Here is a 25,790-nt window from a genome sequence, read left to right on the forward strand (position 1 = left end):
TTATTATTTCAAAACGGGTTACAAAGGTTAACCTAGACTATTACATTGCTAAAAATGGCAAGCCCGGAAACACAGGCGTTACAATTCTCTCTACCTTAGAATGATTCCGTCCCCGGAATCACACATCAACAAACAAATGCAGATAGCGACCCATCATGTCACTCTCCGTCTCCCAGGTGAGATTCGGCCCATTCGTGTGTTTCCATCGGACAAGCACTAACCCAACCATCTTGCGTCGCAATTTCTTAGTCTTTCGGTCAACAATTGCCTCTGGTTCCTCAATCAACCTTTTGTTCTCATCAATTCTCAATTCAGAAATTGGAATTATGTCGGGAACTTCTCCCGTGAACTTCCTCAAATAACACACATGAAAAGTGTTATGAATTCCATTCAGTTCTTCTGGTAGTTCGAGCTTGTAAGCTTGGTTCCCAATCCTCTGAAGAACTTTAAACGGTCCAATAAACCTTGGACTCAACTTTCCCCTTTTACCAAATCTTATAAGTCCCTTCCACGGCGAGACTTTAAGCAAAACCGAATCCCCAACCTCAAAAGTCATCGGTCTTCGCTTCTTGTCAGCATAGCTCTTTTGACGATCCTGAGCTGCTAACATTCTTTCCCTAATTATTTTTAACTTTTCAGCAGTTTGATGAACCAACTCGGGGGGGATAAGGAGAGAAAGACTCTTGAATCAAGAGAATGGTGCAAGCAATATGAGAGCCCAAGGCTCTTATTTATACTGATTGAATTTTCAAAAACTACCCTCCATAATTACTTAATGACCTTTTAGTTATATAAACAACTAAACACCCCTCTATAATACTATTTTAAATGGATTTAATGATACTTGTAATAAACTAATGTCGAAATAACTCAATATTAGTCTTATAATGACCGCATCGTCGATACCTTTCTAATGATATATACATATGTATATATATGTGTACGTATATATGATTTATACTTTATTTTAATACGTAAATATGCTATTATAATTTGTAACACGTTCATACGAACTCCGTTTTTGACGTTATTTATATCCACGCGTAGGTGGATACGTACTCTATAACTTTCGTTTAGACTACGTCGGCTAATTTTGACTTTATTTTTAAAGTTATATTTTTAACAGGCCGAGACATGATTGGTCCGTTAAAATCTCATAACTTCTTCATCCGAAGTCCATTTCCGTCTGTCTTTTTATCGTTAAACTACTAATAACGAAATCTTCGATTGTTGTTTAGGTTGTGTCGGCTAAAAACCGCTCGATCTAATACTCGAACTTCGGGCTGTACACCGCTAAGCTGAAACTTTGAAAAATCATAACTTCCTCATACGAAGTCAGATTTGGGTGTTCTTTTTATGGACGCTCTCAGGTTATCATATTCTACGACTTTCATTTATATTACTAAGGCTAAAAGTCGCTCTATCATAAATTCACTATTTACGTCTTCCCGGTGACATGTCGGTTCCGTCGCTAAACTTCGACGGGTCATAACTTCTTCGTTATAACTCGAATTTCGGCGCTCTTTATATGTACGAAACCCTTGAGACATATTATACAACATGGTTAAGATTATTTATTCTAAATAATCTTTTGTCGAAAAGTCGTTTTCGACCCCTATTATTTCTAAATTGACTAACCCGGATCTACGGGCGTTACACCTCGCCCTCGGGTCTCACCCAACTATATCCTGGAGTGGGCTCTCCCAAGGTCTCACCTCTCTAGGTCTATACAGGCAAACTCCCTATCATTCTCATCCACTACCCATTCCTGATCCCTATCTGATCACTAGGAGATAAGGGCCTCCCCCCATCTCTGCTAACGAAGATACTAAGGAATGCTACGGCTTACCCGTAATCTTACATCACCATCCATTGCTGACTGCTAGTGAATGCTACGGCTGCCCCGTAGTCTTACAACACTTCCACCACTAACTGCTAGTGAATGTTACGGCTGCCCCGTAGTCTTACATCACTTTCTACCACTAACTGCTAGTGAATGTTACGGCTGCCCCGTAGTCTTACATCACTTTCTACCACTGAATGCTAATACGAAGGCACCCATGTGCCATTAGCTCTCAAGATCCTCATTCCGACTCCCTCGAGTCCTACGGGTGATCCACAACCTGAATTCCCAACCACGTACCAACCATTACCATCACACGCACTAGCTGATGGGGAGTTTCTCAAACTCCCAGCCCTGAAATCCTCGATCCATCAAACGCTGAACCACTTCTTTTCCTTCTCAGAGGTCGCGCACTCATTTTGGGTCTGCGTGCTCCTACCTTTGCTCACTCAGAGGATTCTCCCCCACTTCGATCCTGCTTACCCCTTGTTACTCAATACTCAAAAAGAAATCCCAATCCATGCTACCATTCCATAATCGATATGCTGAGGAACCCAAGCTTACCATAGCTAGGGATCTAACCAATCCGTCTCTAACACTATACAACTCCGATCTAGCGAGACATACCAAGTCCCTCCCAAGCATGCTACAGTTACTGCATCCTATGCAACCTTCTCCAATAGGGCACATCCCCTCACTACCATTCGAACATCCAAGGTATGCAGATGACATATAACTCAATCACAAACAACCGCTGCAACGTCCGGTGCTGATCGCGCCTCTAAGGTAGTCATCTGAAGAGCTCTGCCTCCCACCGCAGGTGCCTCTGCACGGCCCTGACGGCCGTCTGTAATCCTCAAAGTTGCAGGGGCAGGTGCCATCACCCGTCCTGCTGAAAACAAACTGGGGCACTGGGCCTTCTTGTGGCCCCGCTAGTTGCAGTGAAAACATAACAGGTCTGATCCCTGTGAGGTGGTAACAGTACAATCCCTGCTGAAATGACCAGTCCGACCGCACTTGAAACAGCCAGACTCACCACCGCTACCACTTCTGCACGTGCCCCCGTGTGCCCTGCCACACTCTCCGCATCGGTTGCGGTCCTGATAATCCCTCGACCTCGAATCCGATCCCTTGGGCCTTTTGCTCGAACCTGCAGCTACCTGAACCTCATCTGGCTTCCTCTTCCGGATCCGCTCCAAATCAATTTCCCCCTCTCTAGCCCGAGAAATCATGTCTTCCAGCGTCTTACAGCTGGATCTGCTCACAAACTCCCTGATGTCATCTCTCAACATCTCGTGGTATCGGGCCTTCTTCATATCCTCATCCGCGACATACTGCGGTACAAGAAGAGCCCTCTCCCTGAACTTGGCGGGGGTCTTCGCCACAGTCTCAGTGGTCTGCGTCAAATCCTGAAACTCCCGTGCCAACTGCTGCACCTCAATAATCAGCGAAAACTCCGCCCTGAACCAGGCCGAGAAATCGCTCTAAGTCATCGCGTCCAACGCGACATCATCCCCGAAAGCATGACCAATCTCCTCCCACCAATCCCTCGCTATGTCTTTTAGAAGACATGAAGCGAGTCTGACCTTGTCCCCCTCAGGACACCGGCTCGTACGAAATGCGTTGGCAACATCAGCCAACCATCTGCTACTAGCGATGGGGTCCCTAGCCCCATGATAATCTGGTGCCTCGCAAGCCTTGAACTCCCGAAATGTCAAGGTACGCGCTCCCATCAAAGCCATCATCTCAGTACGGAAGGCTCCCAGCCTCTCATCCAAAATCTCCAATATACCCTCCTTGACCGTGCCAAAGATCACAGGAGTCTGATTTAAAATACTGCATGTAACCTCGGCGGATATCAACTCCCTCATTCGCTCCTCGAGCTGCTCGGCCCCTGAACCCGAGCCTGATCCCTCTCCGGCGCCTGATCCGCCCGCTGGTCTCCCTTGCAATGTCACCATGATGAAAATATACCACAACCACTATTGGAATACTTGTCACTGATGTGAGACCAAACACACCCTACCAGGTTCCCGATCTTGTCTTGGCCTTTCCTGAATCGAGTACGGATCCTCTGCTTTCAGTGGTACGGGCCCATACTACCTTCCACATCTATCCGTACTTTCCTCAAGAACTGCCTTGACTCCACCAGGTCCCTTATCCACTACTACTGCTCCCAGCACTATCTCATCCTAGGCTGACCCTAGGGAAACCTCTGACTCAACTCAAACCAGTCCTCAACTGCTGAAGGCCTCCTCGCGATGCCAATTAGTCATCACCTGGATACCATCCCATGTGACGAGGCTCAGATAATCCTTCGAGTAAAAGACTCGTCCCTACAACGGTTAGACTCAAACGAGAGCTGCGCAATAGGGCCAAATCCAACACTCTGAGATTATTCAACCATGATCACATGTGACGTGGCGTATCCACTTAATGGCTAACTCCCATCACTCAAAATCCCACAAAGCACAAAGCAAGCAGCATTCAGACAAGGGGAAAATCTAACCACAACATACTCAAGCAATCATACACACATAGCAAAAATCTGAACTAGCATGCAACACAACTCATAACTCAGGCATAACCTAAACAGGCTATCCTACTACTGTCTAATCAGCACTATCATGCAGCTCAAAGCACATATAATAGGCACATAAGGCATCATCCTTAGATCCTCAGTCCTAATCTAGCATGATGTTCTATCAACTGATAATCATAACATAAACTTGTATGGGTATTTTGGGGTACTTACTTGAGCTCGGTTGATTGCATGCACCACACCCTTTTTCTCTTTTCAAGGTTCTTTTCTTTATGAATTCTTTTTGCTTTTCTAAAACTGTTTTCTTTCTCAAAAATCTCTTTTTACAAATCTGTCTTTCCATTTTGAAAAATTTTATGCCAATTCCTCAGGTTGAGTTCAGACACACTCGAGAGCATGTCCGAATCCCTTAAACCAAGGCTATGATACCAACTTGTAACGTCCCAAAATTCCAGACTAAAAATTTCTTTTAATAAAACATTACTTTAAGCAAATTCATCATTTCAAAACATAAACCGAGTATTAGTTTCCAAAATACATGTTCGTTATCAGAGTAAACATTCCCAGGCTGTCTAAACTATGGTGTGTGCCATGCGATCACCTCGAGCTCTTCCCTCCGCTACCGGAAGTACCTGAAACCAAAACTGAAAACCGTAAGCACGAAGCATAGTGAGTTCCCCACCCTACCATATACCATGCATAACCACATATTGCACATACTGGGCCACGCCTGCTATCCTGGGCCTCGTCCCCTACCTCGGGCCTCGCCCGCTACAACGGCCCCTCCGCTCCAGGCCCCGCCTGGCTTCGAGCCCGCTCGGATACAGATCTGTTTCATTTAGGCCTCGCCTGTCATAGGGCCTCGCCCACATATAATAGCACGTAAACATATCACATCACATCACATAATCTAAACTCATACTAACGGATCTTGTCCTAAGGCCTCGCCTATCTCTGGGCCCCGCCCTTGTCCTGCTACTGATGAGTCATGGAACCCCGTCCATACTCCTGCTGATAGTGAGTTACGGGCCCAGACCACCCTCACTCCTTCCCTAACTTGGGCCTCGCCCCTGATCTGCTGCTACTGAGATGTGGAACACCATCCACACTCTGCTATTGGTGGGATACGGGACCTCGCCCACACTCACCTTCCTACCAGGCACATACAAGTATCACACAGACAACAAGTAGAATCTATCACATAAACCATTCCTTGGGCACCCGCACTCTATCATTGGACCTCGTCCCGAATATCATACTAGCATACTGTGCCTAGGGCTAACCCCCGGGTCTTCTACTCATAACTACATGGGCCGACATTGTGGCCGTAGACCCATTCATACAAAGGGAAACTCACCTGCACTGGATGAACAGGCTGATGAACCCACTAGCTGCTGCCCGACAACTCTCTGAACTCCTGCTCCATTGGCTCCCCGAGCTACCAATATCAATGCAACACTGAATCTAACTGACCCCCGAAAGACAACCAAGTCAACTCTGGTCAAAGTCAAAGTCCTGGTCAAAGTCAACCTTCCAGGTCAACCCTACTCGCCAAGTCACCCTATTGACTCACCGAGTTCATATGTTCAGAGTCCTTCTATTCGCGACTCGACTCGCCGAGTCAGTCCATGACTCGCCGAGTCTACCGATTTCCGAGTCCTGACCTGTCCAACTCACCGAGTCTTCATTCGACTCACTGACTCGAGTCTCAAATCGAAGGGTTTGGGGGTTTCGCGACCTGACTCACCGAGTCCAAGAACAGACTCGTCGAGTCCAAGACAACCTTCAACAGACTCGCCGAGTTGTTCATCCAACTCGTCGAGTTCCTGCCCAACTTCATCTGACTCGACGAGCTGTTCATCCCACTCGTCGAGTTCCTCCAAATCTTCATGCTACTCGCCGAGTCCATTCGGATCTTTATACATGCAGAGGACTTTTGAGTCATGCAGGGACTCCAAACCATAGATCCATACTTCCAAGGCTCAATCCCCACGTAAAGTTGCAAACTTTACGTATAACTAAAGAGATCTAGGCTCACATCATACTAGGGTTTGGTTTAAGGACAAAAGGGCTTCAACAAATACTCATCTTCTAATGCTTTATGACATATTAGACCATCCCAACACTAGATCTGAAGTGGCAACAACATATCTAAGCCCCTAAACTCGAATTGGGTCTCAATCAACCATAAAACCCCCAAATCTCATAACAAAATAGATCTAGATGCAAAGAAGGGAAAATGGCAGCTTAATACCTTCAAGACGAACACAAACTGAAGTAGATCTCGGATCTACACCTCCCCTTTGAAGCAACCTTCTTGATCTTCAAGTTCCTTTCCAAAATTTCCTTCCTCCAAAGCTATTTCTCTCAAATGATGGAAGCTCACACGAAAACTAGGGTTTACAGGTTCTCTAGGATGACATGAAGGCTGAGGGAGGGACATAACACCCTTTATATAGGATACAACTCCCGGAATTAGGGTTTTCCTCGTACAGACCAGACTCGCCGAGTCTCCTTGGCCAACTTGCCAAGCCGGTCACTTACTCCTCGACCCGGATCCCGCTCGGACTCGCCGAGTTCCTCCTTGGACTCGTCGAGTCTCCCCTTAAAATTTGGGTTTTTCTTTCCTTTCTTGGCCTTCAAAACTTTGGGTGTTACAACTCTCCCCCACTTAAACTAAACTTCGTCCTCGAAGTTTGCTATGGCCCACCGTCTGCGACTTGCCTCCAATAACTCACCGATTAATCCAACACCAGCTGCCTACCTTTGCTGGCCTCCCGCTCGGTTCTTCCGACTAACACAAATCCTTGCGAATAATAGACTCGGGTCACCCTGACCCTGAACATCCTGGAAACATAACTTACTCACCGACAATCCTTCTGGTTCTCAACGAGCACTGCACTGAACCTATAGGGGTTCACCCCTTCTTTCCTTGCGCAAATTCCTTGCCTTCCCAAGGCAAAGCTCCATATCCAACTATTTCCTCTGACACTGTGAAGGTCTCATCCTTCACCAACTCCATCACCCCCGCTATTCCCAGTACGGGTCATCACCATCAGTAACCACTGACACTCCTCTCTGCCAAAACCTGGTGCCGAGCCCCCTCGATTCAACTAACTGAATTCCACCATACACTGCTTGCCCGCAGTACCACTGACTGAAAATTCTGCTATTCCTTGTCTGCCTTCCGGATGAAATGAGACCACCCTGGTCCCTACCAACCTATCAATGTCTGGATTACCGGCTTCCACCGGTAGCTAGTAAGGGTGGCAAAGGGTAGCTCAATGTTTGTCATAAATCAATGGAGCGTGTGTTGTTAACCGACACATTGATTAGGTGATAAATGAAATCGAGAGTACTAAACTAATTTACATGGTTATTCACACCTTGTTTGTGATCCTCAGTATCGCAGTCACAAACTTGAAGGGCATAATCGAGATTAAACATGCCATTGAAAAGTTCAACGATCAAAAGATCTTGTGAATTTCAATTCATTTAAAACCTAAAATTCATTTTCGTTTTTCATGGTGGAAATTGGTAAATCATCATTTACCTACCTTCAAATATTTTGCAATTGGATTACGACATTCCTCTTCCGAATTGTAAAATATTGTGTTGGGTCCTAGCTTTAATATTTCATTTTGGGCGTTATATTAAGGACTTAAATCAACTAACTTGAATTTCTCCCATATAGATGTCTAGTTCTGACAACTGTGGTCTACCTCATCCTTTTGGAAAAAGTTTTCTTTATAAAGATGATATTCCATAAGACGATTGAGGTAAAAGATTAATCCCTTCTTCATGCTATAGTGGAACTTCACTTCCTCCACCTCCTCCAATAATTCTTCCTGAACCACAAGTTCAAAGACTTGAAAAGTTCAAGGTCACTTAAGCCATATTGGCTAGCAAACACCAAGATGGAATGTCTGTGTGTGCACATGTCTCGGAGATGAATTTACACATTGACAGGATGGGAATGTTGGGTGTCGTTGTTTCGAGGAAGTTGGTTGTTGACTTGGTTCTTCAATCACTTCCTAAGTCATATGGCGGGTTCTTTAAGGACTACTATATGGCAGATCACGACATAACCCTTATCGATCTTGCCTATTTGCTTGTCGCTGCTGAATCAACAATGATTTGACGCACTGGTAAAGCAAATTTGATTGGAAGATCTACTCCCCAAACTTCCATGGACATTGACAATAGCAACATTGGAAGTCCAGAAAAGCTTTCTCTTCCCAATGGAAAGGGATCGGCCATGGTCAAGTTATTTGACCAAATGGTAAAGAGAAAGACTAAGTCTGAGATAGTCCCGTGTACCATTCCCAAAGAGTCCATATGTTTTTATTGCCAAGAAAAGGGGCACTGGTTGCGAAGCTACCATATTTACCTGAAAGATCGCAAAGATGGTAAAGTCAAAAGCTTGACTCTATTTGGAGATTCTTAATACATGATGTAATGTAATTACATTTTGATGTTTTGTAGAATCGAAGAAATGAAAGGAAGCTTAAAGAAAGAGTAAGCCGATGCTGATCGTGAAGAGATGGATTTTAATCGCTTGGTTCGATGATCAGAATTTTGAGCTGCTGCTTAAGAGTTATGATAGATTTCTTAGGAATAGATAACAACATAGTTTTCATATGTATTTGCATTGTAAGGACAAGTTTTCCGCACTTTTTATAAATAAAGAAAAGTTTTTTATTTTTAGCTTATTCTAAGTTTCCTTATAATGACATTTGTGAAAATTATTGTTTATATGTTTCCACTGATAGCAATATTGGAAAATGGATTTGATTCTTTCGTTTGTGGTAGTGTCATAATTTACCAAATAAGGAAAGATTCTCATCACCTAAGTTTCAGTTGGATAGAAACTTGGAATCATGCAAGTTGTATTGTGTGATGAATGAGAACCTTCATCTTTGGGAAATTACGACTAATTCCTTGTTCACATGTATATGTGAGTCAAGTAAAGGACAAGGGGATCAGGTACACTTGGTTGTGCACTGGTCCAGGTCCACCACAAAGAACGATAAGACTATTCGTCATGATTTACTGAAGTTTAGTAAATATGGTTATGCTTAAAAGATTAAGTATAATTATGAGTCATTGAAAAAAGTTTCAATGTATAGTAGAACAATTAAGAAGAATCAAATTAGAAGAAAGATAAAGTTTCTCCAATCTAAAAAGAAGGGAGAGTACTTGATTATCGTCTTTTGTGATCATCTTAGTGATTATGGAACCATATCACAATTGATTCTCTAAGGACATCTTAGTGCATTTGTATGGCTAAGAAGAGGAATCATGAATTGTTGAAACGGTTAAATCAAGAAGATAAATCATACTTCGTTCCAAAATCAAGTCTTAGAGTCGCACTCCAAGATTGAGCCTCGAGTGACATAATCTTAAGAAAGGTTTATAATACTTATCAAATGTTGATTAAAATGTTTTCTACTCTTGTACATTTGAAATTGGTAAGTTGTGATGTTTTGGATAAAACAAAGATCAACTAAGGCCAATTGTGTGAAGTGTTTGTCTTGATAAGAAACCACACTAACTCTTGAATATTTGTTTGTCAAGTAATATTCCTTGACAAGTGAATCTTATATGTCAAAAGGTCAGTGGGAGTCTTAAAGATCTTGAAGAGTTTCAAGAACTAATCAAGAGTAAACCTATTGTTAATCACTAGCATACGACTTGTGGTTTGTAACCTACCGTGTTGACATATTCTTTTTTTCTATGCCCATTCCAGTTAAAGTTGACCATGCATGTAAGTTATATGACTTCTCAGTTGTTTGCATAACAACTTGGAAGCAATGGTAGGCCCCTGTGCTGCCAGGTGGCAAGAAATTGAGATTGAACAAGTTCAATCCATATGAGTTTGGATTTGTCACTAAACTTGTCTTGTGATTATGGTTATGACAAATACACATGGATAGGAACACATATACCATAAAATCTAAGTGTAATAAGGTTTCTCTCCAATTCATGAAAATGATTATGAGGAAACGCTTTCACTAAGTAGATTTTAAATAGTTAGCAATTGTGATATTTGCATTCTCAAATTCGATTATGATTACGACATCCCTCTTCATAGTTCGAATTGTGAAAAATGGAAAAGGTCTAAACATTTGAGACTTGTTGCTGTAAGTTCTAAAATTGTTTAGACACACATGTGAGCTATCTAAGGAAAGGTGTATGAGTTTGAGAAGCCTAGATAAAGTCTTATCGAAGAATCTCGTATCAGAAATCTGAACTTTGGTAAGAATGTCAATAAGTATTGATTTCTAGAAGTTTAGCTGATTTCTAAGTACATGTCAAAGCTATTGGGAGCATAAGTATTATGCTAATAAGAATGTAATTATTATGCTAGTGGGAGCACAATTATTACGTTAAGTGTTGCGATTTAGCAATGTTAATTATAGAAAACAAAAGTTTCAATTCGCAAAGTTGCAGGGTTTGAAAAGTTGTTTTGCTATAATTAAAGGAGAGGAATTCATACTTCATTTCAAATATAAAAGCTTAGATTGAGATTTTAATCAAATTTAGTCAAGGATATATATGAATGTTATGTTGAAAAGATTTGACATAAGGAAATTCTCTCTCTCTCTCTCTCTCTCTCTCTCTCTCTCTCTCTCTATATATATATATATATATATATATATATATATATATATATATATAGAATTTCCTTATGTCAAATCTTTTCAACATAACATTCATATATATATATATATATATATATATATATATATATATATATATATATATATGGAAATGTTATAGCAAGAGACTAGTATAGTATCATGTCTTTATGTGAAACATTATGTATCGTATCCCATATGCTTCGGGTATAGGATTGATTACATATGTTATAATTAACATTAATCTGCTCTGAATTTTCCAAATGCCTAGGGCATTAAGAGGGAAAAAGGAACAAAATTGGATATGACTAAAATAGTTAAGCAATTGTCGAGGACAATATGAGGTTTACCAAAGATTGGTTGCTCATGGACAGTTGAAAGTATAATGTAAATTTTGGAAGGACCATATTGACATATTCTGAAAAAATGCAACTCTTGTTCAGAAGTGATAGTCAAAATGAGAATATGGAAATGTTTCCATAAATGGAAGTTATTCTTTAAATATGTGTAAGATTAGAAAACTTAATGCAAGAAGGATGTTCAAAGGAATGTATTTTGAATGTGAGACTTCGTTTCCATGGAATTTCTCTCCACTGGAATACTTTGAAATGTATGTTGCCAAGTCTCTGTAACTTTATGCATAGTCATTATAAAAGGACCATTGCATACAAGTTTAAAATCTAACAGATTATAGCGAATGTCAAGAATTTGGTATTATTACATTTACAATAAAGATTTGGAATTGTGAAATGAGCATCATTGAAATGTTGTCAATTGATCTATTCACCAAGAAATGACCACAGGTAAACATAGTGTTGTGTTGTCATTTTAACCCAAATGTAATCAAGTAATTTATGTTTAATCAAAATTAATTAAGTTTTTATTTAGAATTTCGGAAGACATTTATTATCATTACTTCTTATTACATACAACAACTAAAAAAAACTAAAAATTAGAAATACGAGACATCTGCAAAGTCATTCACGATATTGTCTTTTATTTCGAACTAGTTGGATGGAATTAGTTTAATGCAAATCAATATAATCTACTAATTTAACAATATGCAAAATAAAATAAGTCATTCCGGACAATTTGAACAAAATATTTCATGTTGGGTTTTAGTTCAAAAATAGTTTCAAAAAACTATAAAGATTGGCAAACGGAAGAGTTTATTTTAGAACATAACATAAACATTTTATACCCACCAAGGACCATATTGCAAGTTATAGGAAGACTAAAATACCAACCATAGAAAGGATGAAGAAATAACAACATTTGAAACCTTTGAAATACCGACAATGACTCAACTTGATGTATATGCTAGTCCATAAACTCTTAAACCCTTAAGCTTTAAGTTCATAACAAAAGTATGAACTTAAAGAGAGTATGAAGATGCAAGTAACTTCTATCTTTTCTTTGCAAGAGAGAAAGTGAGAGAGGTAGAGAGCATTTTTGGATTTTGCATGCAAGAATGAATGATCAAAATACAAGCAACTAGTCTTAAGCATAAAGCAAAGTCCTTAACCATTTGGTCTTTGTACTTTAAGACAACCATGTCCCTATGTCATCAACATGTATTTCTAGGGTGCTTACTTTACATTAAACAAATGTAAAGGCCATACTCTCCTACAAGACAAACTAGTTTCGCTCATGAAGAGTAAAAAAAGAAAGAAAAAGTTTAAATTTTATAAATACAAGTTTATAAAATATAAACTTTTTCTTTAGGTAAAAGACAAAAAACTCACATAGTCTAAAATGTTGTACATGACTTATTAATTCATACAATATGAATTATGTGATGTTACTTGCTAATGAAAATTATAATTTCCATGAAATAAATAATTTTCAGTTTAATTATAAGAGTTTTATTAAATATTTTTTAAAATCAATTTCTAATAAATAATCAATTATATCAATTTGTTGTTAGTGTGACCCATTAGTATCATATGTTAATTAATAATATCACTTTAATATAACTCTTGAGCATACTAGACCTTTCACTTCAGACATTTCAGACAATAACGTTCCAGATGTTCCAGGTCAGTTCTTCGTATTCCATTCCAGAAACAAATTAATGGCATTCCTTGTAATGCTATACTTTCCTTGATGTATTACTAAGGTTTTTATGCTAGTAACAGGTAAACAAGGACTAAAAGTAACAAAAAAAAGTACATGAAATATATAATTCTGGACATGTTATATGCTTTTCGGACTTAATAACAACGTTGATACATATAAAATGTAAGAACATTAATCTTAAAAACTAACATGATTTATTAAATCCGTGATAAAAAAAACACACAAAATATATAAGTTAGTTATTTGCTTTAAGATGTTATAAAAACTTGATTAGTGTACTCAATTTCCTTAAATATGTTAGATTTAAGGGATAACGACTTAAAAATGTAATATATTTTTTGATTTGTATACATTTTGTCATTAAGTTTTTGTTTTGTCCACATTTGACCATTTAACTTGTTTTTTTGTCCATATTTAGTCCTTATAACTGACTACTCCATGTTAAGCCGAAAAAATTATTTAATATGGTAACATATTTTTTTAGTTTTTACACATTTAATTCTTAATGTTTTTGTACACATTTTGTCATTATGACCAGTTTGTTTAGATTTTGTTCATGACATCTTATGTGGGACAATCATTAATGAGGTGTTCTCATATGTGGCTCGTCCATCATTTATATTAGTAACCTAATTCACGAATCAGTCAAATAATATATGTCATAGTTTTCTCCAAGCATAAGATGTCTTCGATTTCTGTTTCATCTATCTCCATAACAGACAACGGGAGTCTTTGTGATTGCTTCCTCCCAACTTGAATTGCACTTTCGAGACAAAGAATATCGTTGTCTGCTATAAAGATAGATGAAAGTGAAACCGAAGACATCTTCTGTTAAGAGAAAACTAAGGCATCAATATTATTTGACCAATTCATGAATCAGGTTATTGATATAATTAAGTGAATGACGAGTCACGTATGAGAACACAACATTAATGATTGTCTTACGTAGGATGCCGTGAACAAAATCTGAAGAAACCGATCATAATGACTAAATGTGTACAAAAATATTAATGACTAAATGTATACAAACTGAAAAACTTATTATCTTATTAAGTTATTTTTACGGTTTAATCTAGAGTAGCCGGTTATAATGACTAAATATGGACAAAAAAAAAAACAAGTTAAATGATCAAATATGGATAAAAAAAAACCCTCAATAACAAAATATGTTCGGATCAAAAAATATATTCGGATCAATAACCAAATAAGTGATTATCCATAGATTTTACTAAAACTTATCCCAAAGAACCCACGCATTAATTTCTTTAACCTTTGGAGCCAATTCCTTTGAGAAAAGGGATCGTAGAATCGACTACTTGATGGTGCCGTCTACACGAACAAACAAGTACGTGGTTAACAATTTGCAAGAAACGGACATGGTGTTTTCTAATTCAACTTAATTATGATAATTGACTGTCATAAAAATGACCGTTAATAATATGCTATTTGCTATTTATATAAATTTTTTAAATTGTTTTAATAAATAATTCATTTTGTTTGGGGTTCTTATTAAAATATTAAATTATATTTTGAATGGTTAATTTTGGTATATCGGATGATTACGGTGGATATAATATTAGCATATGATAGTTTAAATAAACAAACTGAATACCACAGTAGACGGCGTGTAAAATTTTCAATACGAATTTATCCGGTTGAAATCTACTTAAATGATGTAATGAGAATCTAAAAAAATTACTCAACTATTATATACTTAAAGAACAAATTGGATTACTAGTGATTGTCATTTCATTAAATTTATGATAAATAGATAACAAAACCATACTTCATGAAGGGTTGACGTCAATTTCAAATACACATCCACTCATGTCTTTGTAGTACCATATTATCGTATAGTTATTCTGTTTCTATTCACAATTAATGTTGTCGACCCCAACAGTCTCAAATGTAGGTAAGGTTACTAATGATTTTTATTAAATGAGTAACATCAAAAATAGAAAAAAAAACACGATTAAGCAAATTTATAATTGTCAATTGTATACTTAACAAAAAAGCGTATTAGTTACGCATTTGAATTCTTATAATCATATCAACTATAACAAAAGGCTTAAATAGAGTCACACAATTATTCCGCAAGAAGATATTGACAAATCCAAGGAAATTTACATAGGACTTGTTCGATAAAACTAGCTGATAACGGGTAGCTTGTAGCAGGTAGCAGGTAGCTTGTAGCTTGTAGCGTTTTGTTAAACGCTACATAAAGTAGCATTTAGATTCAGTGACGTAGTCAAGATTTTGTTTTAGGGTGAGCCAAATAATTTACAAAATATAAACGGTAGTAAAATACTTCAAATGATAACAAAATATAACAATATATGCATTAAAAGGTATTATATTTGTGTATAATTTGAAATTTTTAATGGGCATGCCATATGACAATTCACTTCCTCTGGTCTTTGGTAGTTAATATATATATATATATATATATATATATATATATATATATATATATATATATATATATATATATATATATCCTCAAATTTATTTGGGTGGGCCTTGTACTAATGTGGCTACGCCACTGTTTGAATTTGGAGCGTTTTGATTAAACTAAACGCTAGAAACTTATAGTGTTAAACAAGACTTTTTGTTTTAAACGGAGCGTTTTATCAAACGCTAGAAACTAGAAGCTCTCAAATGCTCCGTGCCGAACACGCCCATAAACATTTGTGTAACGTAAATATTGTACTATCCTAACCACTAAGAGACAAAATATTTTAATTGTTATGCCACAAAGAAAATGTACCTTTTATTATGTACGATTGATAAATATTTTATTAATCAAATTTTTTATATTTAAGCCATGTGGAATATTATCCATGAGATATAAAAAGTGACAAGATGTAATTAAAAGGGAGCCATAACATTAGAAAACCATTCATAAATCAACCCTTTATAACCCCAAAGTTACGCATTTATACTCTTTCTCCCCTTTTTCGACACATCAATTTGTTCTCCCACTTTTCTCTTTTGATTGTTTATACTTCAAAATATTTCGTAATCCAAATTCTTATCATTTTCAAAACCCATTTAATTGAGTATTGCAATTAGGACTATGAACTAGACAATCGTTTTTATCCAAGGGACACAAGTCAAAACTCTTTATGCAGCAGTGATTTGAAGATTGTTTGAAAATATAATTACCTAAATAATTTTTAATTTTACTTTAAACCTGAAAGAAAAAAAAATAAATTAATCAATCATCTCTGTACCTCTATAGTATACACCAACGTGTTGGCGTATACATAAAACGGGATGGTTTTCGGAAAGATCCTTGATATTTTCGTAGGATCATGTAATCACTATCCAAATTTGATATTTCGCTTCTTATATTTGGATTTCCACGAAATTCAAATTCATAGTCATCACCAAAATGTATTTGTTAATAAGTATAAATCTTTTATTACATTCATAAGTGGATAGGGATGGCTGTTATGAAAAGTTACTAGAAGTTATATGCCAGGTGCTGCACCTAGGAACCTACATGCACCTAGGAACCTACAGGTAGGGGTGAGTAAACCTAAATTAAGACACCGAGAAACCAACTATATTACCGACGAAACCGAAACTGAAGCAAAATCGACAGTTAGGCTTTGAATTTTTTAAAAACCGAAAAATCAGGTTCGGTTTCGATTTTTACCTAGAAACCGGCCCATACTTAAAAACGACAAATCGCCCCAAAAAACCGACCCATCCAACAGAGAAACCGACCCATACTTAATTGTGTTTTGGTTGTAATAGACTATTTCGAGTTGTGGTTGTAACTTGTAATAGACTATTTGTTGTAAGAATCATGTTTTTTTGAAGTATTTAACTTAAATTTGGTGTTTTTTTGAAGTATTTAACTTGTTTCATTTATGGAAAATGGGTTTAAACCCATAGCCCGTGAGTAAAACCAAAAAACCGCCCAAACCTACCTCAGAACCCGAGAAACCGAACCGACCAGAAACCGATCCTATTGTGTTCTGAAAACCAAAAACCGACCATTATGGGTTGGGTTGAGTTTGAGTTCAAAACCGACCCAAATCGACTCATGCACAACCCTACCTACAGGAGTGCAACCCTCTTGATCTCCATTTTGACGTACCGAGAACAAATTCATCTTAGACATGTGTTCACTTCCCGATATGAATTCCAATAATAATTTTGTCTATTCCAATATACTAAATCACCAACAAAATGGGACCTAAATGGATAAATTTAGGATGCAAAGAGTGTATTAGAATCAAGGTTCTAAATAACGTAAGACGTGAATTGGCGGCAATGTTAAGCCTTAAGCTTTTCCGAGCCTTGGCGAGTCATTACGTTTGTAAGGCGTGACTTAAGGCGGCAATTTTCTATATAATTAATATTTTTATATGTATTTTCAACTATTATTAATTTTTATACACATATATGAGTTAAAGTGGCGTTTTGGCAAAGCTTGGCAGCAGGTGCAAGCTTTGGAGTCGTGGCGCGCCTTGGCGGAGCCATAACGAGCTTTTTAGAACCTTGATTAGAATGATATAACGGAGAACAATTCGTTAAATATGATAATTTAGGTTTAACTCAAAATATTCCCCTCGGTAGTACTTGTACTTGCATCATAATCGAAATTGCTTAATTCGCATCATGGAATATGCTTTTCATATTGTTTTTCAATTTTCCTCGTCTTATCAAAGTAAATAGGGATTTAAACAAATGCTTTTCAGATTTGAGGCTATGGATTTATTCTTTAGTACGAAACCACAAATGAAACAAAAAAAACCCATTATTAACCTTACTTGGAGGACTTGTACCTCATGCTAATGCATGTTGTACCTTTGCATCTATATATGCTTCCCTTTCTCTTATGTAATTTTCAACGCACAGCACACACAGTACAAGGATCAAGGATGGGACAGCAGCTGGAAAACACAACACCAATGGAGTCGTTGAGGTCGTCGACGTCGTGGCGCTTGGATACGCCGTTGGTTTATTTGTTCTGTGGGATAGGTGCAATGCTTGCTCTCATACTGATGGCTTTGATAATGTTGGCTTGTTCTCAATGGAGGACCCAATCAACACCTACCGGCGCCGGTGACGATATCGAAGGTGGTGATGAACACCCTCAGAAGGTGGCTCGGTATGTGAGCAACGAATCTAAAGTCAGCCCTGAAATTGTCGTCGTTATGGCCGGAGACCAACTTCCGAGTTACTTAGCTGCACCTGCTCGTGTCCCCGGCTGCAGCGGCACAATCACCCATCTCTCCGACCGGTCTCGCTAGATTCCTCCGTCAACAATCTTTGTTGGTTTTTCATCTCTTTCGTATTTTCCCGGAATTATTGTATGTAATCAATATGAGATTAATAAATCAAGTTATGATATCAGTTGTTCACTTGTTTCATGTTTGGACTATATCCATTTTCATCCGCTGTCTGATTCACCGGAAAAAGTGTTCAATGATGCATAAAAACAAGGATTTTAATTACGGTGGAGCAAATTCTGGGATATCTCGTGAAGAGTTCATGAGTCTCGAGGAGGGTGGTGGAAAATATGGTCGGAATGATCCCATGCAGTTGAGACTGCTGAACTGAAGGAATGCAGCAAACGCAGATGGTATGAATGTCGGTGAAAATTGGCATTTTCCATTAGGGATAAGAGAGACATTTTCTTTTGTTGTTTGCTCTTTCTACACTTGCACTTGGCACAATATATCGAAATTTTAGGGCAGATTACTGGATTCATCGACATAATTTGCTATTTACATAAATGTATTTTATTGTTTATTTATTATAATTAGTGTTTTATTTATATTAATAATAACAAAATATGTAATTTAGAGCAACCGCAGCAGGGATAAAAGCGGACACTTTTTCAATAACATTTTATATGGTAAATAAACACCACACCCACTAATTAACCAAAATTAAACTCAACAAACAAAAATTTTTAGGAGAGAAATATAAATACAACAATCACTTTTAATTACTTTTGCAAAAAATAGTCAAAATTTATGTTTTTTTTAGTCATTAAAACCGCCGATGAGGCTACCTTATTCAACTACTTGTGGTTTCGTCTAGTCGGCTTCGATTTCGTGATTTTAGGGGAGAACACGCCTTCGGTTTCATAATACGGGTTACGGTTTCGCGGCCTGTTTTCGGTTTTGCGGTCCATTAACCCATTATATTTAAACCCTAAAACACACTTGTAGCCCATTTTTTACACTCAACCCTTTAGATTCTCTCTCTGATCATTGAAGAACGAAACAAATGCTAATTATAACGTCCCAAAAATTATAAAAAAGATTTTTCCTTTAAAATAGGTTAACCAATAAAAACTCTTTACTTGAAATCATGTTGTAAGATCCGGTTATTTGAAAACCACATGATTAACAAAGTTGAATTACAAAACAACTGAAACAATGTATTCGATGCAAGTGTACAGTCTCGCCGAGCTCTTCACACGAACAACCCGCAAAAACATTTTATCCACAACTGTAAGCGTAAAGCTTAGTGAGTCCCCCAATACACTACATATGTCATTATACATGATGGGTTTTAGGTATAACAAAAACAAACTTAAAACTCTTAAGTGTGCATGCAACCTAAAACAAAATCTATGTTTTCTCTATTAAGCCTATAACTAAAAACCTCAAAATAAGAATGCTAGAAACCCTACGTTATTTTCGAAAAACACAATAAAGAGTTTAGGATTACTTACCTTATTGTTGTTATTGTAAATAACAATTATCCTTGACTAGTAGGAGCTCTGGAAGCAAGCACCACAAATATTGTGCCTCTAATGGTTCACACTCAAGCTAGCAAGAAAGAGATTATGGAGAGAGGAGAGGGAGGGCTTAGAATTTCGACTATCCTTTAGGATAGAATGGTGGCTGAAAATACAGGGCTAATGTAACATCCATAAAATTTCAATAAAATTTAAACTTTTCAAAACAACCAATTTATTAAAGAAGTGTTTACAAAACCATTCTTTCCAAAACCATTATTTAAAACCAGAATCATTTACACATAGTTTTCAAAACAATAACGTTATCAGAGTATCCCAGAAACCATAAGTTATGAAACTGTAAGAACGAAGCTTAGTGAGTTCCCCCAAAGTACCAACACACAACCATGTAACATATACAAATAAATAGCATGCATACAGAGCCTTCAGCCTGGATGGACCGCCTCACCCGACCTTCAGCATGTCTGGACCGCTCATAAAACCTTCAGTATGTCTGGACCGCCTCACCGGGCCTTCAGCCTGTCTGGACCGTTCTTCGTGCCTTCAGCCTGACTGGTACGCCCCACTGACCTTCATTCTATCCGAGCCACCCTGGGTCTGTTAGTCATCAACACACGACAGGACCGCCTCAACCCAACCACACACACACACACACACAAACCATGTCGACATATACATAACATATAATCATACAAATAATGTACCGATATAAACATTACAGGGTTTGTTGACTGGCAACACTAAGCAGTATAGTCTCAAACCAACCTAACTACATCAACACATGCGACCGATAAACATATAGCCAGAACTGATAAGAGGCAGATCTAACAGATCACTAAGCATAGCATCATCCTCACTACCAGGCTACAAATCTAATACATCATCACAATACTTAATCATGAGATAAACCAGGATAACAATCCAAAGGGTCGGTATTGGTGCCTTCGACCCGCAAGTACAGTGAGGAAAACTCATCTTGCATTGCCGATCACACATCCCTGGCTGCTGGCTTCCAGATCCCTGAACCGCCACATCACGACAACACCCCATCAATAACTGATTCCATGAATAATCTGTAACTCCATATCCGCGCTAACAAATACCAAAATGACAATCCATCAGCATCTAGTCACGGACTCATATTATGAGTCCAATTTAGTGTAAAAGACCTATTTACCCTTCCTCCAGCTTAGCCCAAGGCGAAGGACCAAACTAGATGACAAAAAGGCCCAATATCAAAATAAACTCCTTAAGTCTGATTATGGCCTAGTTTTCTAAATTGGGCCTAATTCCATTCATGGCCTTCACCCAAGAAGATCCAGCAAGCCAAAAGCCCAACCATAAGATCCCAGACGACCCAACAAAACCCAACGCAAACCAAACTCAAATCTTGATCCAAAAGGCCCAAATTACTACAAGGTCCACACTTGGCCCAATTTTCCAAATTAGGTCCAACTCCTTATTGGGCCTTATCCAAAGGTCCGATCCTCTAATTAACCCAAAACACACTTATCCAGTTAGCCCATTAGGGCCCAAGTATCAAAGCCCAATAGATGGCCCAATACTCGAAACCCAACTTCGAAATTAAAATAGAGGAGATACGCGGGCGTACCCCCTTCGGTACGCTGGGCCTACTTCGCCTCTTATTGACCACCATCGGGGTGGTTAACTCCGTACGCGGGGCGTACCCTCGCAGAGACCAAAATCATGATAAGTGCTTAATAGCTTAAGCACTTAAGCCCAAACTTCAGATCCATGGTCCAAATGCACATTACAATCATAAAGTCTCAAACTTTATAACTTTAGACGTCTAAAATTTCTTAATACATGGTCTTAATCCATTAAGACCTTTCTACCAAATACATGGGATACTGCTAACCATTGGAACCTCATTTTTATGCCTTAGGACCCATCCTAAGGTCTGAAAGGACAACTCAACATGTCCAAAACAAAGCATGCACAAATTTGGGACTTTTGGGACAAGAAGAACACCAAAAAGCAACCAAGGCAAGTTCTAAAGAATCCAAGCATAAAGGTAGAAGCTTTATACCTTCTGAAGCTTCCCAAGAAGATGATAATCCCTGATCTACAAGCTTGCTTGCTTCCTTGACCCCTTTGATGCATTAACTTCTCCTTTTGGCACACAAAACCACACTATAAGCTCAAGATGCTTATTATGGGGGTTTAGGGTTCACTCAAAATGGCTAAGGGGCTTGGAGGTTGAAAGAGTTAGTCAAAATGACCCATAAGAATGATTGAATACCCCACAAACCCTAAAGGTTAGGGTTTCACCCGTACATACATACGCCATGCGTACATATGTGTATACCCAGCATACTAGGTGTGCCCCAGTACGCTTAGCATACTCACATGTACGCCCAACTTACAGCTCATGCTCCATAAGTTACTTCTTTGCAACTAGGGCTTCCCATGGCCACTTCATTCAATTCCAAGGACCAAAAGTGACATAAATAAAACCCAAGGGTAAATTTCAAATTACTTGAAAACTCGGGTGTTACAGCTAAGTGGTACAAGGAAGCCCTGGTGTAACACTCATAAAAATCATGTCAAATTTAAACTTTTTCAAAACATTTCAAAACCATTAATCATTACAAAACTTGTTTTCAAAATAATATAATATTAGAGTATCCCAGAAACAAGTCATCAACATGAGGAGCTGCAGGATCACGCCTTTTCCTTCCCACGATCATCTGATCTACCTGAAACAAAAACTGAATCTGTAAGCCCAAAGCTTAGGGAGTTCCCCCAAAATATCGATACACTACACATAACACACATATACAAATAACATCATGTATTGGGTCCACATCTATACAGACTGAATTACCAATGGGCCCATAATGTGAGTCTGGATTGCCTTCCGGGCCCACAACTCACATCTGGATTGCCACCGAGCCCACAGTACGAGTCTGGCATGCCCTATCCGGCCCTCATGTAACGTCCCAAAATACGAGCCAAAAATTTCATTTTTAAACATATACTTAGCAAACATTAGAATTAAAACGTTCACCAATCATATCATTTCATAAAAGTTATCGCATGTCTTGAATTTTTTTTTATAAAACATAATAATGTCAGAGTACAAATTCCCAGGAGGGTCTCATAGTGCGGAATACAAGGCATGTGTGTGATAGGCCGCTACCGTGCCAGCTCCTTCCCCTTCGAAGAAGAGGTACCTGAAACCAAAACTGGAAACTGTAAGCATGAAGGTTAGTGAGTTCCCCCACTGTACCACGTACCACATAATCACATAACATACATATACTGTCAGACATATCTGGGTGCCCAACCTACCCCTTCGGTCCTCTCGACCGGATACTGCCTAACATATCTGGGTGCTGGCCTCCCCTTCGGTCCTCACGACCGGATACTGACTAGCATATATGGGTGTTGGTCTCCCCCTTGGTCCTCACGACCGGATACTGACTAGCATATCTGGGTGCTGGTCTCCCCTTCGGTCCTTACGACCGGATACTGCCTAGCATATCTGGGTGCTGGCCTCCCCTTTGGTCCTTACTGTAGCATCTGGTTCCTGGTATGTATTCTTGGTTATTAACTCTCCTTATATATTGCATTTTAACCTGGGACTCGGCGAGTTGAAGGACTAAATCGCCGAGTAGAAGCGGGACTAGACGCGAGATCTACTCTGTCTACTCGGCGAGTAGGCTCTTGGGACTCGGCGAGTAGACCCTGTCTGGACTAAAACCCTAACCCGGGTGTTTGCACTCTATTTAAACGATCTAACCCAGCCTCCATTTCCCCTAGCACTCTCAGAGATCTTTAGAACGAAACCCTAGCCCCTTTGTGTCCTTGTGGGTGATTTTTTTTAGCTTGTGAAGGTGGTTTGGAGCTTGGGAGAAGAAGGAGAAGGTTGAAGAGTGCAAGAAGGGAAGAAGATCTGGAATTTACTCTGTGAAGGGATTCTATTCAGGTAGAAAAGTTCCTACCTTGATCTTTAGTTCATGAAATCCCCTTCTTGTCCCTAAAAAGTGGTTTTAAGCCCTAAGAACCTAAATCTCTATGTGTTTATGGTTAATGTTCTGCAAGGACTTCGGATTTGGACCTTTTGGACATCCTAGTAGCATAAAGTCTCTGTGGTTGAGGTGATTGAGGTCCCTATTGAGTGTAGGACCTCTTAAAGAGCTTGGAATTGCATGTTTGAGCTCATAGGGCCATGCATGCACGTAAAGTTTGCAACCTTACGTAGTAAACATGCCCTAGGACCATAGATCTGTGGTTTTGAAGCGTTGCATGTCTCAGATCTGGTCTACTCGGGAAATGGGTCGAGGGACTCGGCGAGTTCTATGAAGATGGTCCTAGACTCGGCGAGTTGGATGAACAACTCGGCGAGTCCTATGAAGATTGCCTGGAGCTCGCCGAGTTGTTCTTCAAACTCGGCGAGTCATATGAACTTTCACAGAGCAAGAGGGTTTTAAGCGTTGAAGGTTCAACCCTTCGTACCTGCACGCGAAATTAACCGTGTAACGTAGTCCCGAAACCCCAAACCCTCGTATGGGGTGTTATGGTGTGGATTGGAAGCGAGTAGGGGATCCGCTCGAGGAACTCGGCGAGTTGATCGCAGGACTCGGCGAGTCGGGACTCAAGTCGGCCCCATAGTCCCGAGTGGTGAGTCAAGGGTGACTCAGTGAGTGGGGAGAGAGACTTGGCGGGTAGGACCGGATTAGTAAGGGAAGGACTCGGCGAGTCCAGTCAACTGGAAGTTGACTTTGACTTGGATTTCGACGTGGTCAAGGGTAAAAGGGTCATTTTACCCTAAGTACATCTAGCAGTGTTTGACTGATCGTTTTGTGGGAATTATAGCCGGAGGACGTCCGGAGCAGCAGCAGTAGACAGTCAGTTCCCGATCAGATCAGCAGCTACTTTGAGGTGAGTTACCTTCCAGTAGCGGTGGGTCTACGGCCACAATGTCGGCCCACCAGTAGGAGTTGTATGTAGATGATTGTCTCTGTGATATTCATCTAGGGATTACTACTACCTGTGTTATGTTTATGTGCTAGTATGATATGATGCTATGTGCTAGTGACAGTAGGGGAGATAGTCCCCGAGATATCCGGTCGGTAGGACCGAAGGGGAGGCCAGCACCCAGATATGCTAGGCAGTATCCGGTCGAGAGGACCGAAGGGGAGGCCAACACCCAGATATGCTAGGCAGTATCCGGTCGAGAGGACCGAAGGGGAGGCCAGCACCTATGTATGCTAGGTAACGTCCGGTCGAGAGGACCGAAGGGGTAGGTCGGGCACCCAGATATGCCTGACAATATATATATATATATATATATATATATATATATATATATATATATATATATATATATATATATATATATATATATATATATATATTATGTGATTATGGTATGTGGTGCGGTGGGGGAACTCACTAAGCTTTGCGCTTACAGTTTACAGTTTTGGTTTCAGGTACCTCCTCATCAAAGGGGAAGGAGCTGGCACGGTAGCGGCACATCATGCACACACACTGGTTTCCGCTTTTACGAGATTTCTCTGGGATTTATACTCTGATATTTCGATTGGTTGTATGAATTGGATTTTAGACATGGTTCACGTTGTGATGTGGTTTGATCAAACAATGTTTTTAATTATTAATGTTTTCTAAAGTAATGTTTCAAAAACGAAATTTTTGGACGTGAAAATTGGGTCGTTACAAGTTGGTATCAGAGCCCTGGTTTGAGGGATTCGGACACACCTTCGGGGGTGTCTGAACTCAAATCGAGGGGTCAAAAGATTTTGAAAAAAGAAAACGTTTTCTAAAAGGTTAAGTAAAGTATTTTAAGAAGGAACGAAGTGTGTGATGTGCGCAACCGGCCGAGCTCAAGTAAGTGTTCCCCAAAGTACCCATACAAGTTTATGTTGTGTTTATCAGTTTCAGTAGAACAACATGCTAGAATAGAACTAA

At 39.2% G+C, this 25,790-nt stretch overlaps 1 protein-coding gene across 1 annotated transcript; it reads left to right on the forward strand.

Annotated features, from left to right (window-relative positions):
• The first annotated feature begins 17,873 nt into the window (after positions 1–17,873).
• On the forward strand, positions 17,874–18,852 carry LOC111876740 (protein GLUTAMINE DUMPER 2). The gene has a single exon (XM_023873312.3). It carries the CDS (start codon positions 17,908–17,910, stop codon positions 18,370–18,372), a length of 465 nt encoding a protein of 154 aa, XP_023729080.1. The 5' UTR covers positions 17,874–17,907; the 3' UTR covers positions 18,373–18,852.
• The last annotated feature ends 6,938 nt before the right edge of the window (positions 18,853–25,790 follow it).

This window comes from Lactuca sativa, chromosome 2 (assembly GCF_002870075.4).
Source record: "Lactuca sativa cultivar Salinas chromosome 2, Lsat_Salinas_v11, whole genome shotgun sequence".
Classification (NCBI taxonomy): domain Eukaryota; kingdom Viridiplantae; phylum Streptophyta; class Magnoliopsida; order Asterales; family Asteraceae; genus Lactuca; species Lactuca sativa.